Source organism: Phocoena phocoena, chromosome 19, assembly GCF_963924675.1.
Source record: "Phocoena phocoena chromosome 19, mPhoPho1.1, whole genome shotgun sequence".
Classification (NCBI taxonomy): Eukaryota; Metazoa; Chordata; class Mammalia; order Artiodactyla; family Phocoenidae; genus Phocoena; species Phocoena phocoena.
The window spans coordinates 24,965,774-24,981,212 of record NC_089237.1 but is presented as its reverse complement, the minus strand read 5'-3'; the positions used below and the strand labels follow the sequence as shown (position 1 = coordinate 24,981,212).

Below are 15,439 nucleotides of genomic sequence, written 5' to 3'. Positions count from 1 at the left end.
CACAGGCTCCGGTCGCGCAGGCTCAGCGGCCATGGTTCACGGGCTCAGCCGCTCCGTGGCATGTGGGATCTTCCCGGACCGGGGCACGAACCCGTGTCCCCTGCATTGGCAGGCGGACTCTCAACCACTGCGCCACCAGGGAAGCCCTGTTGGAAAATTTTTAATCACAGTTTCAATTTCATTACTTGTGATTGGTCTGTTCATATTTTCTGTTCTTGGTTCAGTCTTGGAAGGTTATACCTTTCTAAAAATTTGTCCATTTCTTCTATGTTGTCTATTTTATTGGCATAGAGTTGCTTGTAGTAGTCTCTTAGGATGCTTGTATTTCTGCGGTGTCCATTGTAACTTCTCCGTTTTCATTTCTAATTTTATTGATTTGAGTCCACTCCCTCTTTTTCTTGTTGAGTCTGGCTAATGGTTTATCAAGTTTATCTTCTCAAAGAACCAGCTTTTAGTTTTATTGATCTTTGCTGTTCTTTTCTTTGTTTCTATTTCATTTATATCTGCTCTGATCTTTATGATTTCTTTCCTTCTAACTTTGGGTTTTGTTTGTTCTTTCTCTAGTTCCTTTAGATATAACGTTAGATTGTTTATTTGAGATGTTTCTTGTTTCATGAGGTAGGCTTGTATAGCTATAAACTTCCCTCTTAGAACTGCTTTTGCCACATCCCATAGGTTTTGGATCATCATGTTTTCATTGTCATTTGTCTCTAGGTATTTTTCGATTTCGTCTTTGATTTCTTCAGTGACCTCTTGGTTATTTAGTAACGTATTGTTTAGCCTCCATGTGTTTGTGTTTTTTACCCTGTAATTCATTTCTAATCTCGTAGTGTTGTGGTCAGAAAAGATGCTTGATATGCTTTCAATTTTTTAAAATTTACTGAGGCTTGATTTGTGACCCAAGATATGATCTATCCTGGAGAATGTCCCATGCACACTTGAGAAGAAAGTGTAATCTGCTCTTTTTGGATGGAATGTCCTATAAATATCAATTAAATGTATCTGGTCTATTGTGTCATTTAAAGCTTGTGTTTCCTTATTAATTTTCTGTTTGGGTGATCTGTCCAATGGTGTTAGTGAGGTGTTAAAAGTCCCCCACTATAGGGCTTCCCTGGTGGCGCAGTGGTTGAGAGTCTGCCTGCCAATGCAGGGGACACGGGTTCGAGCCGTGGTCTGGGAGGATCCCACATGCCGCGGAGCGGCTGGCCCCGTGAGCCACAATTACTGAGCCTGCGCGTCTGGAGCCTGTGCTCTGCAACAAGAGAGGCCGCGATAGTGAGAGGTCGGCGCACCGCGATGAAGAGTGGCCCCCGCTTGCCGCAACTAGAGGGGGCCCTCGCACAGAAATGAAGAGCCAGCACAGCCATAAATAAATAAATAAATAAAAATTTAAAAAAAAAAAAAAAAAAAAAAAAAAAAAAAAAGTCCCCCACTATTATTGTGTTACTGTCCATTTCCTCTTTTAGAGTCGTTAGCAGTTGCCTTATATATTGAGGTGCTCCTGTATTGGGTGCATATATATTTATAATTGTTATATCTTCTTCCTGGATTGATCCCTTGATCATTATGTAGTGTCCTTCCCTGTCTCTTGTAACATTCTTTATTTTAAAGTCTATTTTATCTGATATGAGTATTGCTACTCCAGCTTTCTTTTTATTTCCATTTGCATGGAATATCTTTTTCCATCCCCTCAGTTTCAGTCTGAATGTGTCCCTAGGTCTGAAATGGGTCTCTTGTAGACAGCATATATATGGGTCTTATTTTTATATCCATTCAGCTAGCCTGTGTCTTTTGGTTGGAGCATTTAATCCATTCACATTTAAGGTAATTATCGATATGTATGTTCTTATTACCATCTTCTTAATTGTTTTGGGTTTGTTTTTATAGGTCCTTTTCTTCTCCTGTGTTTCCCACTTAGAGAAGTTCCTTTAGCATTTGTTGTAGAGCTGGTTTGGTGGTGCTGAATTCTCTTAGCTTTTGCTTGTCTGTAAAGCTTTTGATTTCTCCATCAAATCTGAATGAGATCCTTGCCTGGTACAGTAATCTTGGTTGTAGTTTCTTCCCTTTCATCACCTTAAGTATACCATGCCACTCCCTTCTGGCTTGTAGAGTTTCTGCTGAGAAATCAGCTGTTAACCTTATGGGAGTTCCCTTTATGTTATTTGTCGTTTTTTCCTTGCTGGTTTCAGTAATTTTTCTTTGCCTTTAATTTTTGCCAATTTGATTACTATGTGTCTCGACGTGTTTCTCCTTGGGTTTGTCCTGTATGGGTCTCTCTGCACTTCCTGGACTATTTCCTGGGTGGCTATTTCCTTTCCCATGTTAGGGAAGTTTTTGACTATAATCTCTTCAAATATTTTCTTGGGTCCTTTCTCTCTCTCTTCTCCTTCTGAGACCCCTATAATGCGAATGTTGTTGCGCTTAATGTTGTCCCAGAGGTCTCTTAGGCTGTCTTCATTTCTTTTCCTTCTTTTTTCTTTATTCTGTTCAGCAGCAGTGAACTCCACCATTCTGTCTTCCAGGTCACTTATCCGTTCTTCTGCCTCAGTTATTCTGCTGTTGATTCCTTCTAGTGTATTTTTCATTTCAGTTATTGTATTGTTCATCTCTGTTTGTTTGTTCTTTAATTTTTCTAGGTCTTTGTTAAACATTTCTTGCATCTTCTCGACCTTTGCCTCCATTCTTTTTCGAGGTCCTGGATCATCTTCACTATCATTATTCTGAATTCTTTTTCTGGAAGGTTGCCTATCTCCACTTCATTTAGTTGTTTTTCTGGGGTTTTATCTTGTTCTTTCATCTGGTTCATAGCCCTCTGCCTTTTCATCTTGTCTGTCTTTCTGTGAATGTGGTGTTTGTTCCACAGGCTGCAGGATTGTAGTTCTTCTTGCTTCTGCTGTCTGCCCTCTAGTGGATGAGGCTATCTAAGAGGCTTGTGCAAGTTTCCTGATGGGAGGGAGTGGTGGTGGGTAGAGCTGGCTGTTGCTTTGCTGGGCAGAGCTCAGTAAAACTTTAATCCACTTGTTTGCTGATGGGTGGGGCTGGGTTCCCTCCCTGTTGGTTGTTTGGCCTGAGGCGACCCAACACTGGAGCATACCTGGGCTCTTTGGTGGGGCCAAGGGCAGACTCTGGGAGGGCTCACCGCAAGAAGTACTTCCCAGAACTTCTGCTGCCAGTGTCCTTGTCCTTACGGTGACACACAGCCACCCCCTGCCTCTGCAGGAGACCCTCCAACACTAGCAGGTAGGCCTGGTTCAGTCTCCCCTGGGGTCACTGCTCCTTCCCCTGGGTCTCGATGCACACACTACTTTGTGTGTGCTCTCCAGAGTGGAGTCTCTGTTTCCCCCAGTCCTGTCGAAGTCCTGCAATCAGTTCCCACTAGGCTTCAAAGTTTGTTGCTCTAGGAATTCCTCCTCCCGTTGCCGGACCCCCAGGTTGGGAAGCCTGACGTGGGGCTCAGAACCTTCACTCCAGTGGGTGGACTTGTGTGGTCTAAGTGTTCTCCAGTCTGTGCGTCACCCACCCAGCACTTATGGGATTTGATTTTACTACGATTGCGCCCCTCCTACCGTCTCACTGTGGCTTCTCCTTTGTCTTTGGATGTGGGTATCTGTTTTGGTGAGTTCCAGTGTCTTCCTGTCGATGATTGTCCAGCAGTTAGTAGTGGTTGTGGTGTTCTTGTGAGAGGGAGTGAGAGCATGTCCTTCTACTCCACCATCTTGAACCAATCTATGTATTTTCTTTGGAATGCCTGTTATAATGAAGTGGAAACACGTTCATAAATATTATTTTGTCATCTTTTCCCTTCTATATTTGGAGATTTTAAACCTTAATTATTACTTTTTTTTTTTTTTTTTTTAATTTTTTGGCTGTGCTGTGCGGCATTTGGGATCTTAGTTCTCTTGACCAGGAATCGAACTCGTGTCCCCTGCAATGGAAGCACGGAGTCTTAACCACTGGACCCCCAGAGAAGTCCTGTAAACCTTAATTTTTATAGAGAAACTAAAAATCAACCTAAGTTCATGATTCTGAGATCTTCTTGAGTAGTTAATGCCAAGTTGTGATTCTTGATACCAAGAAACACAGGGGTTTATAATGTTAAAAATTTTTCATTTATCTAATGAAAATAATGTATTTTTCTTCTTTATTAGAAATTCATTGAATTTGAAGACTCTCAAGAACAGGAAAAAAAGGATTTACAGACCAGAGTGGAATCTTTAGAATCTCAAACAAGACAACTTGAACTCAAGGCCAAAAACTATGCTGACCAGAGTAAGTAAAATATGTTAAAGAGTGGAATGACTCATCCTGACATTTGACTACAGTTCCAGATATCTGCTTGGAATTGTCACCCCACCCTCAAGAGTGAGACCTGGGAGCTTGGTTTATTCTTTTTTGTTCACATTTTCATGTGGTTCCCATGTCTGCAGAAATGACTAAGTCAGACACTTATAGGACTCTCTTCTTCAATTTAGCCCTCAGCTTTTGTTTGTAGCTTACATTGTATAGTAGTTAACATTATGCTGTATCCATCGTGCAGGATTCTGGGATGTGTACATGTGAATCATTTCTTCAAATTTTGATCAGTTACACAAAGTTCCATTGGTTTCTGTGTTGCTTTGAAATTTAAAAATGTAAGAGAAAAAAAAATGTATATGTATAAAAAAATTACCGAATTCTTTTTCATTCCTTTCTATGGAAAACCGAGGACATTGAGGGGACTAGAATGACATTTTTCAGAACCATTTCATTTTTAATATAATTTCATATATTCTTGATTCAAATATAGTTATTGTTTCAAATTCCAAGGACTTCTTCCCCTTTTTGTCTAATGAAAGTGGACCTAATTAAGTCAAAATTCAAAAAAGAAACTTTATGGCATATTTTCATGTTTGATTCAGGCAGGTCACTCTCCAGTTTTCCCTCCCAGGATTGTAAACTTCTAGGTGGCCCGCAGTTACTCTTCCCACACCACCCATGAAGGTTACATAGTGACACCTGCTGTAAAAGGACTGGCATTCATGAAGGATAATCTTCACTACCAGGCTTAGAGTGTGTATGATAACTGGCTGCTCCCTTTAGGACTCTGGAAGAGTCCAATAGAGCTAAAACCTAGAATCACTGGGAATCTGGAGTTTAGGCATTCTAGAATTCAAGGAGAACTCAAATGGCTATTAAGCAGATGTCATGGAAGGGAGCCAATGGATATTTGGTAATGGAAGGCCACCAGAGTGAGACAAAATGAGCCATGTGTCATGTCTTTGTTCTTTTAGGCGTGTAGATACCTAGAGTGCTGTACCCTGCCTTTGTTAACAGTGAATCCTAACTTGATTGCGTTTTCATATCAGGGACTATAGTATTTTAGAACAAAACACTAAAGGTGCAGTTTTGACAGAACCAACCTCATTCTTGTACCAAGTACGTTTACCTCTTGACTTCTGAGGAGTATCAAGTTTTGGATAAGGAAATTTTCTTTTGACTTAGAAAGGAACTCCTTTTCTAGAATCTTTTGATGCACTAAATAATCTGCTTCTATGATAGGAAATATTAAAGGAAGAATTACCTTGTACTTGATATAGTAGCTTTTTAAATTAAGATTGTTTTCCAGTCCAGTGAGTCATACCTACCGTTTTTGGAATTGTCATGTTCTTTGGTGTTCATTCTCTCATTTCTCTTTCAGAAGTATTGATTACCATGTATCCTATTTTTAATTCAAGATAATTTTTTAAAAATAAGGTGTCATTTAAAAATAATTGATAATTCTCTATGGAAGGGATGAGTAAATTAATCACCAAGTATTGGATATGGTCTTGAGCTATATTTGATCTGAGAACTTAATTTTTGTTATTAATATAATATTCTCTCAAGAATTTCTCCCCCTGGATGTCTGCTATCCCCGTTTTTCCCCCTGCTATTCCATTTTGAAATAAATCTTGTTGTCTAAGTAACAGTTAAAGAACTTAAAACTGTGATTAATCAGAATTGACCGTTGAGATGCACAAAGCTGATAGTCTCTTGGTCCATGAGCTAAGGCTATAATGAGTCTCCTTTCATTTATGCTTTGGAACTTACTCCCTTCTTCTTTGATACCTTGGAATCTTTCTCTTTTCCATCTAATTGTTTTCCTCGCTCTTCTATTTTTTTCTAAATGAATATAATATGAAATCTAAATATATCTAAAATTTTTCTTCTGAGTCTTTATTTTACCACATTTTAAACATCTGAAAAAAATTGGGGTGGTGGTGAAAATAGTTTGACTTTTTTCATTTTACCACCTTAGTTTTACCTTCCCCAGATCTCCAATATGAATCAAAGCCCCTTTATTTTTTAAAATGGTGGTGGTAGGAGGTAGTCTTTAAGTATCATCAGTGCCCTATCCTATTGGAAAAACGGGACTGGGAATATATTTTTTTAAAAGATGAAAACATATTTAAATGGATGTATGTCAGAGTATATTAATTCTTTTTTTGTATAATAGGATACAGAATATCTGGACTTTAATATTGTAATTTTGGTTTTTTAAGACTGTGTAGTAGTTTTTATTAGATTTATTGTAACCCAACATTTTTTTTAACTTTTTAAATGTTTTAAATGTGTTTTTTAGTGTTCTGAACATCTGTATTTAAATAAGCATTTAAGGCCAAAGAAATTACTGATGATGATACCTATAGAGAGGAAGGATACGTGCAGTTTTTTGTGTTTAGTACTATTTTTTGAGTGCCGTATGATAACAATATCGTCCAATTTCCATGTTTGTTTTTATAAATATGTTAGAGTCTTTAACTTTAAAAGACTGTCAGTTCTGATTGATGTGTTTTAGGGCACATATCCCTTTTAAAAAGTAGCCACAATGAAAGTCCAAGTTCTGCTTTGGGACTACTTCTTATGTCAAAAGGGGAAACTTTGGTTGTAGTTACTTGCTATTTGAGAAGCAAGAGAAGTCAAGAAATGGAACTGAATTAAAGAACATACTTGACAGCTTTTAATGGTATGGAATCTATCAGGTTGTTGTGGTACGATTTTTAAATTTTTGATGATATAAAAAATTTATTATAATTTTATGGTCATGTTTGATTTTGGAGATATCTGGTTGCTCTCTTTTCAAAATTTGAACTACATAAGAATTATTTTGGCTTTTCCAACATAAATAAAGCAATTTTTAAAAGGCCACATATTGTTCCTTATCTGGGTATAATAGTAATACTTCTTGGTAGTTAACATCTTGTACGCCTTAAGGAAGAATCTGAAATATATGTGGAGTGGAATAAGGAAGCTGTGGATTGAGGCCCTTAGTGCTTTTCAGCTATGTAAGGTGTAAGCAATCAACCTGGCCATTCACAGTGTGGCAGCAATGAGTTCTTCATCAGAAAGTACTTTTTATATTCATTATTTCTGTTATATACTGATTATTTCTATTCTTGTAAGCCAAATACTATCTTAAGTAAATACAGACATTTTAATATGTTAAAAATAAAAAACAACTACTATCTGCTTAGCATTCAGCCTCTAGGCATGGTTTTGGCACAGAAGAATATGATGTGGTCATTACAGTCAAAGAAATCATAGTTTTGTGGGGAAAAAGGTTATGTGTATGACCGTCTCGTCTTTTCCATATGTACCATGCTTTTATATCATTGCAGAGTGTATATATAATTTTGCATCTTTCCTTTAACATTATCATAAGTATTTTCCTTATTGTATAATCTTTATTTTTTAAATGTGTCAACACCCATCATCCAGAAGCTATGCCGTCTATTAACAATTCTTGTTTTCCCTGAGGAACTGTGTGTGCTTTCTCCTTTTCTCTAATGAGAATTATTTAATGGCTACTTTGTTTTTTTAACTTGGCTACTCAGAAACTCAGAACAAATTTTGAAGTACAACCATAACAACTGGTTTGGGCCTTACTTGGGTGGCATATTTAAATTGTTTTTTTCCTGTTCCACATTTTATACATATATAGTGAATTGTTAAGATATGTTCTTGTAAACTATCTCAAATCCTTTGTGGAATTAAGGAATGAATGAATTGATAAAAATAAATATAGGTGAAGTTTTTTAAAAACTCAAAAAATTTCTGTTGATTGGTTGGACATTTTTTGCAGTGTAGTGAATCATATTACAGTGAATATTTTTTCACACCTGTAGATTGCCCTCTTTTGGTAATTTTCTTAGGATATAGTTACAGAACTAGGGCAAGGAATATGAACATTGTAGTGGTTCTTGGTATTTAGTAGTGTTTGGTCATTTTTTATATGAACAGAATTGGAGAAGGAAGAATTAGTAGCAAATTCCACATTATTTATCATAACTTATGAATTTGAATCATTATTTACACCCAGAGCTGATGTAGAAAACCATTTATTATCTATTTGATTTTCTCTTGGGAAAATTCTGTTGCTCTCAAGCTACTTGAGTTTATAAGAGATGACCTTTTCCTTGAATTGTGGAGAAGATGGCAAGGTTTAGATGGCAGTGATTTTAAGCTACTTAAATAATCTCTGAATCTGCCCTTTCTTCCTTTGAATGAAAATCCATTTTTAAAAATTAAATGGGGACTTCCCTAGTGGCTCAGTGGTTAAGAATCCTCCTGCCAATGCAGGGGACACGGGTTAGAGCCCTGGTCCGGGAAGATGCCACATGCCACGGAGCAACTAAGCCTGTGTGTCACAAATACTGAGCCTGTGCTCTGGAGCCCACGAGCCACAACTACTGAAGCCCGTGTGCCTAGAGCCCGTGCTCTGCAGCAAGAGAAGCCACCACAGTGAGAAGCCTGAGCACCGCAACGAAGAGTAGCCCCCGCTCGCTGCAACTAGAGAAAGCCTGCAAGCAGCAATGAAGACCCAACGCAGCCAAATAAATAAGTTAAATGGAAAAATATTTTTGACACCTGAAGACATTTGTGCTAGAGTTTTATACTCTGACCTTTCTACACTTCCCATCTCCCATATAACATTCATTTGCTTTTTAAACTTAGTATAGATTTTAGTCTAATAAAATACCTTCAAGCCTTTACCTTGAAACACATTATTGGAAGGAAAACTCTCCTTTTTGGTCATAAGAATTAGCACACCATTAGAAAATAATGGAAAATAATGGGAAGGTAGTATAATCATAAACATGTTTTTAATTTTAAAGGAATAAATGGCTTAAAACATACTTCAGATTTGGGAGTTATTTATAAGCAAGGGCTGTGTTAGTGATGTTATTGATAAATTGAAAATTTTCACAACACAGAAGAAAAATAATCTTTTTCAGTTAACAGGTGTAGCTTCACACCAAAGTTAATAGTTGAGAGGGCCTAAATATTTTCTGTCACTATCTTTTAAGTTATTTAAAAAAATACCTTCAGGCAAATAAAAAGCTTTATTAACTCCTTTACTTTGCAATTGGCAAAGAATGTTAATACTCTCAGAATTTCCATAATACTGTAATAGGTTACTTCTTTCATTTTAATTTTATCTTGTCAAGAGGCAGTCCCTTTCTACAGTATTTTTAGAATGATGAAAGTAGAAAACTGATGATTTATATTTTTGTTGAAAGCATACTTCTTATTAAGGCAGCTTGAGGAGATTCAGATTTATATCTCCTTATTTTAAAAAGTTACAAAAATAAAACTTGTTATATAGAAAGTTAGTTTTTTAGTTCATTTAACTTGAATCTAATATCTTTGTGATATTAAGAATATCTGTATATTTAATAAACTTATGTAAGGTTTTTTTTTTTCTTTTGGCTGCGTTGCGTCTTTGTTGCTGCGCGCGGGCTTTCTTTAGTTGCTGTGAGCGGGGGCTACTCTTCCTTGCAGTGCGCGGGCTTCTCATTGCAGTGGCTTCTTTTGTTGCGGAGCATGGGCTCTAGGCACGTGAGCTTCAGTAGTTGTGGCACGTGGGCTCAGTAGTTGTGGCTTATGGGCTGTAGAATGCAGGCTCAGTAGTTGTGGGGCAGAGCTTTGTTGCTCCACACCATGTGGGATCTTTCCGGACCAGGGCTCGAATCCGTGTCCCCTGCATTGGCAGGCAGATTCTTAACCACTGTGCCACCAGGGAAGCCCAAGGATTTTTTTTAAAGAGCTTGTGTATGAGAGGGAAAGCAGATAATTGGGCACAAGATAATTTATGCAAACACTAACATTTTATTACTTCTGCTTCATTAGGTAATATCTATGTGGTCTTCAGACCTGTTTTATGTTTTATTATCTGTATTTGGACTGTTCATTTCTGAAGTCTACTGTTGTTTACTGAGAAACTTAAGGTTGTAGTTCATAATTAATATCTAGAACTAAAGGTTTCATGGAAAATTAATTTTATGAGTAAGAGTTAAAGGATTGATGGTGATTTAGCTTAGAGAACAGAATAAACATGAGTGATTTGGTTATTCTTCAAACAAAGGAATGAGTAAGGAAGATACCAAGTTGTTTTTTTGTAAATTTGGAAGATTAAATCAGAGAAAATGAATTTGTTGTTTTTGGTTGATCATGAGGAAGTATTTCTTGACCTTGAAGGTGATACATAGGAATATGTGCTGAGGGAAAGCATGGACTCTCCCTACATAGACTTTAGGTGGCATATAATGTCTGTCTGAAAAATCTTTTTAAGTTTAGGGACATGGTGAAGGACTTAGTAGGCAGAGCAGAGGTTTTTATTGCTGTTTTGATGTGGTTGTGTCTGTGATTTATTTGCTCTTAAGTGAGCACTTGATTCTTGCTTACCTGTTGAGACGTTTGATGCTAACTTGTGTAAGGAAAGCTTCTGAAAGACCAATGTCAATCTTCTGAGGCCAAGTAACAGTTGGATTATCTGCCTTCCTCGATTAGTAAGAACTGATGACTCCTTTTGAGAAGGCAAATAACGAGTTGGATATGGCATTCTAGAAGGTCTGTTTCTCTTTCTTCCCCCCATAGGCCTATCAGCAGTCTGATGGGGCAGAAGACAACAGAGATGGAAGGTGTTCCAAACTTGGCAAAGGCCATCAATCTAAGGAGGTAAGCTCTGATTTTGAGCAGGTAGAGCAGGTGGCTCTTCCTGCCTTAATCATATCCTCTTGCTCTTTGGAAAGATGAATGGAAAGAAAGAGCATTTAAAATGAGGCCGAAGTATCTTCATTAGCTATTATAAGGGGAACATTTTGAATTAGTCTTTTGATTCTTCTTTTATCTTTCCCCCACCCCCTTATTGTTTTCAATGCCTTGATTTGTTTGATTTTTTTTTTCTCCCTAGAATATTAGCAGCTTAAAAAAATTGGCAGATTATCTGTTGTTTGGGGATAGGAAGGGTGAGCAGAATCTTGTTTACTTCAAGTTAATCTCAGGTTGTAGCTAGTTTGAGTAAAATCATATGATTTGAGGATTTTTCCTGAGATCATTTTGAGGTTTGGGTTCACATGGGAACTATTAAACAAGAAACAATCTTTTCTTGTTTAAACATTTCAGATATAATACAACAGTATAGGTATAGGTTAACTCTATGATACTTGAGGTTTGGGGGGATCTCTACCATCTTTGCCCTGGTGGGCCTTTTTTTCCCAACTTTTCCTTCCCTTCTACTTCTCTTTCTTTTCCCCTTACTGATTACTGGGTGGCATACAGGACTTTGAAGATAAGGCTCTTCCCAGCATTTAAAGGTACTTTTCAGTTAAACACTATACCATCTCATGTGACTTAGGCCTTGAGAAAACTTGAGTCCATTGACTGTGTTGTTGTACTGATGTAAGTATTTTAAGAAAAGAGTGAGAGGTTCTGAATTTGTTTTATATGATCTTGGTGGTTAACTCATACACTTAAAAATATAATACTAATATTCAGAATCACAGTACAGATAAAGAAAACATGAAATGTGGGAAGACATAGATAATTTCTGTCAAGATACTTGCTGGAGATGTTAGGTTGGAGAAAATAATGGCCAAAACAACATTCAGAGAGTCATCCAGAATAACAAAGATATAAACTATTCTTAAGCACCATGAAGTGACACGCCTTTGATCATTTAGAATGCCTTTTAGAAGGTTTTTAATGTGTGTTTACAAGCTAATGTATAAGTTAAGGTAACTCTAGTTGCTGTAGCAAACAAGCTGCAAAAGACATATATAATGATTCAGATGTTATGTTATTTCTTGTTCATGTGAAACTTCTTACTTTCTTTATATTGATTGATTGGCTGCACTGCGCGGCTTGTAGGATCTTACTTCCCAAACCAGGGATTGAAGCCAGGCCACAACACTGAAAATGCTGAGTCTTAACCACTGGACCGCCAGGGAATTTCCTCCCTATGTGAAATTTAAATTGGATGTTTCTGATACATGGGTGGCTCCTTTGGAGACACAGGCCCTTTCCAGCTTTGCTCTGAGTTTGTCATACCTACATTGAGTTGGAGGAAGGGGAAAGAGAATGGAGGATTGTGTGTGGAAGGTTTTTATTGGGCCAGGCCTAGGAGTAGCACACAATAGCTTTCGCTTCTACTTCATTGGCTATATAACTCAGTTAGAAGCTCACTTACAGAGGCTGGGATGTATAGTCTAGCTACGTGTCCCAAGAGAAAGAGAAACTGCTCTGGTTAGTATCGGCTAGTCTTTGCCTTAGCCTAACAGCCTTAGTAGGTGGTACATGATTTTGCTCAAGTGTTGAGGCAAGGGAGGGAATGTAACTAAAGCTTAGCAATCTTGTGCCTATTCTTTCTGCTGTGAATAACCTGAGGAAGAGAAGGTGAGGAAACTTTAATGAAAATATAGCATTTATGATTTGTACTCTCATCTGATTTTTTAATAACTTCAAGGTTACTCTGGTTTAATTTTTGTTATTGCTTTAAAACTCTTCACTGAATATTCATTCATTTATTCAACAAACATTTACTAAGTGTTGAGATTTTCTTTTTTGTTCCCTTAACTTCCTGACTTTTACTTAAAAAAATAGGTTACTGTTAAATTGAGATGCAATTTTCCGATGCTTATGTTAAGGAATAGACTTTGAATGACACTTCCTGCCCCTTTAAAAAAATGTAATTTCCATACCATAAAATCCACCATTTTAGAGTATACAATTCAGTGGTTTTTAGTATATTCATAAAGTTGTACGACCATCATCACTATCAAATTCCAGAACACCATCATTCCAAAAAGAAACACCATTAGAGTGCTAATGTTAGCACTCATGGTTCCTGGCTTTCGCTCAGCCCTTAGTACCCATTAATCTGCTTTCTGTCTCTATGGATTTACCTATTCTGGAATTTCATATAAATGAAATCATATAATATATGGTCTTTTGTGACTGGCTTCTTTCGCTTAGCATAAGGTTCATCTACATTGTAGCGTGTATCGTTACTTAATTCCTTTTTAAGACTGAATAATATTCCATTATATGGTTATATACTACATTTTATGGCCACCCCCGACCCCTTTAATTGCCTGTTTATCCTGCTGGTCTCAGAACTAGAATCAACAAAAACTCTTCCTTGGCTGTCTGAAAGCCTACCTAGTTTTGTAGAGTTGAATACAATGAACATCCACTTTGGGAAGATATCCCTTGGGTTTCTCATTGGCATCCTGATGTGTCTAGTTACTAGTTCATAAGTGGAGAAGTAGATAAGTTAATATTTGAACTATCTTTGAATCATATTCTTTTGAATATGGTTGTCTACTAGTTAACTGGTAATATATTAGTGGTCTTGTTTTGATTTGTATAATACATCTGGATGTAACTATACAAAAGAAAAAAACCTACTTTGTGTGTGTGTGTGTGTGTGTGTGTGTGTGTGTGTGTGTGTTGGGTCTTTGTTGCTGCACACAGGCTTTCTCTAGTTGCAGTGAGTGGGGGCTACTCTTTGTTGCGGTGCGTGGGCTTCTCATTGTGGTGGTTTCTCTTGTTGCAGAGCATGGGCTGTAGGCACACGGGCTTCAGTAGTTGCAGCATATGGGCTCTAGGGTGTGCGGGCTTCAGTATTTGTGGTGTGTAGGCTCAGTAGTTGTGGCTCGTGGGCTCTAGAGTGCAGGCTTAGTAGTTGTCGTGCACTGGCTTCGTTGCTCCGTGGCATGTGAGATCTTCCCAGACCAGGGATTGAACCCATGTCCCCTGCATTGGCAGGTAGATTCTTAGCTCCTCTGCCACCAGGGAAGTCCCAAAACCTATTTAATTTTAATGGGATAGAGAAATAAATTATTTTAGGGCCTCAAGTAAGTAGACTAAGTAGTTGTACTGGAGTGAAGAGGAAGATGGAAGTATATAATACTTATGCTAGAGAAGCTTATTACCATTTCATTAATCTTGAAGTATAATTGACTTACAGTATATTAGTTTCGGGTGTGCAGCGTATCACAAAACGACCGCCGCTCTAAGTCGCTACTGGCACTGTACAAACTTATTAAAATATTATTGACTCTTTGTTATAATTACATCCCCGTGACTTATTTATTTTATAACTGGAAGTTTGTACCTCTTAATCCCCTTCACTTATTTCACTCCTCCGCTACCACCCTTCCCTCTGGCAAGCAGTAGTTTATTCTCTGTATCTAAGAGTCTATTTCTGTTTTGTTATATTTCTTTTGTTTTTTAGATCCTACATATAAGTGAGATCATACGGTACTTGTCTTTCTCTGTCTATTTCACTTAGGGTAATATCCTCTTAGGTTCATTCATGTTGTCATAAATGGCAAGATTTCATTCTTTCTATGGCTGAGCAATATTCCACTTCATATATATATATATGTATATATATATGCCACATCTTCTTTATCCATTCATCTGTTAATGGGCACTTAGGTTGCTTCCATATCTTAGCTACTGTAAATAATGCTGCCATGAACATGAGGGTGCATATACCTTTTGGAATTAGTGTTTTCATTATCTTGAGATAAGTATTCATAAGTGAATTACTGGATTGTATGGTAGTTCTGTTTTTTATTTTTTGGGGAACCTCCATACTGTTTTCCATAGTGGCTATACCAATTTACATTCCCACCAGCAGTATACAAGGGTTCTCTTTTCTCCACATCCTTTCCAACACTTATTTCTTTTGTTTTTGATAATAGTCAATTCTCACAGGTATGAAATGATGTCTCCTTGTGTTTTTTTTTTTTTTGTGGTACACGGGCCTCTCACTGTTGTGGCCTCTCCTGTTGCAGAGCACAGGCTCCGGACGCGCAGGCTCAGCGGCCATGGCTCACGGGCCTAGCTGCTCCGCGGCATGTGGGATCTTCCCGGACCAGGGCATGAACCCATGTCCCCTGCATCGGCAGGTGGACTCTGAACCACTGTGCCACCAAGGAAGCCCCTCTCCTTGTGGTTTTGATATGCATTTCCCTGATGATTAGTGATGTTGAGCATCTTTTCATGTGCTTACTGGCCATCAGTATGTATTCTTTGGAAAAATGTCTGTTCAGGTCTTCTGTTTATTTTTTAATCAGATTGTTTGGTTTTTTGATATTGAGTTTTATGTGTTCTTTATATATTTTGGATA

The 15,439-nt window shown here is 37.7% G+C and overlaps 1 protein-coding gene across 3 annotated transcripts in view; it reads left to right on the top strand.

Moving 5' to 3' along the window:
* The window catches only part of SPAG9 (sperm associated antigen 9), a 133,677-nt gene that overhangs the window by 43,608 nt on the left and 74,630 nt on the right, over positions 1–15,439 (top strand). For all 3 annotated transcript variants that reach the window (XM_065897310.1, XM_065897309.1, XM_065897308.1), the window contains exon 2: positions 4,149–4,269. In XM_065897310.1, coding sequence (XP_065753382.1) covers positions 4,149–4,269 — 121 coding nt within the window. The remainder of the gene's footprint in view (positions 1–4,148; positions 4,270–15,439) is intronic.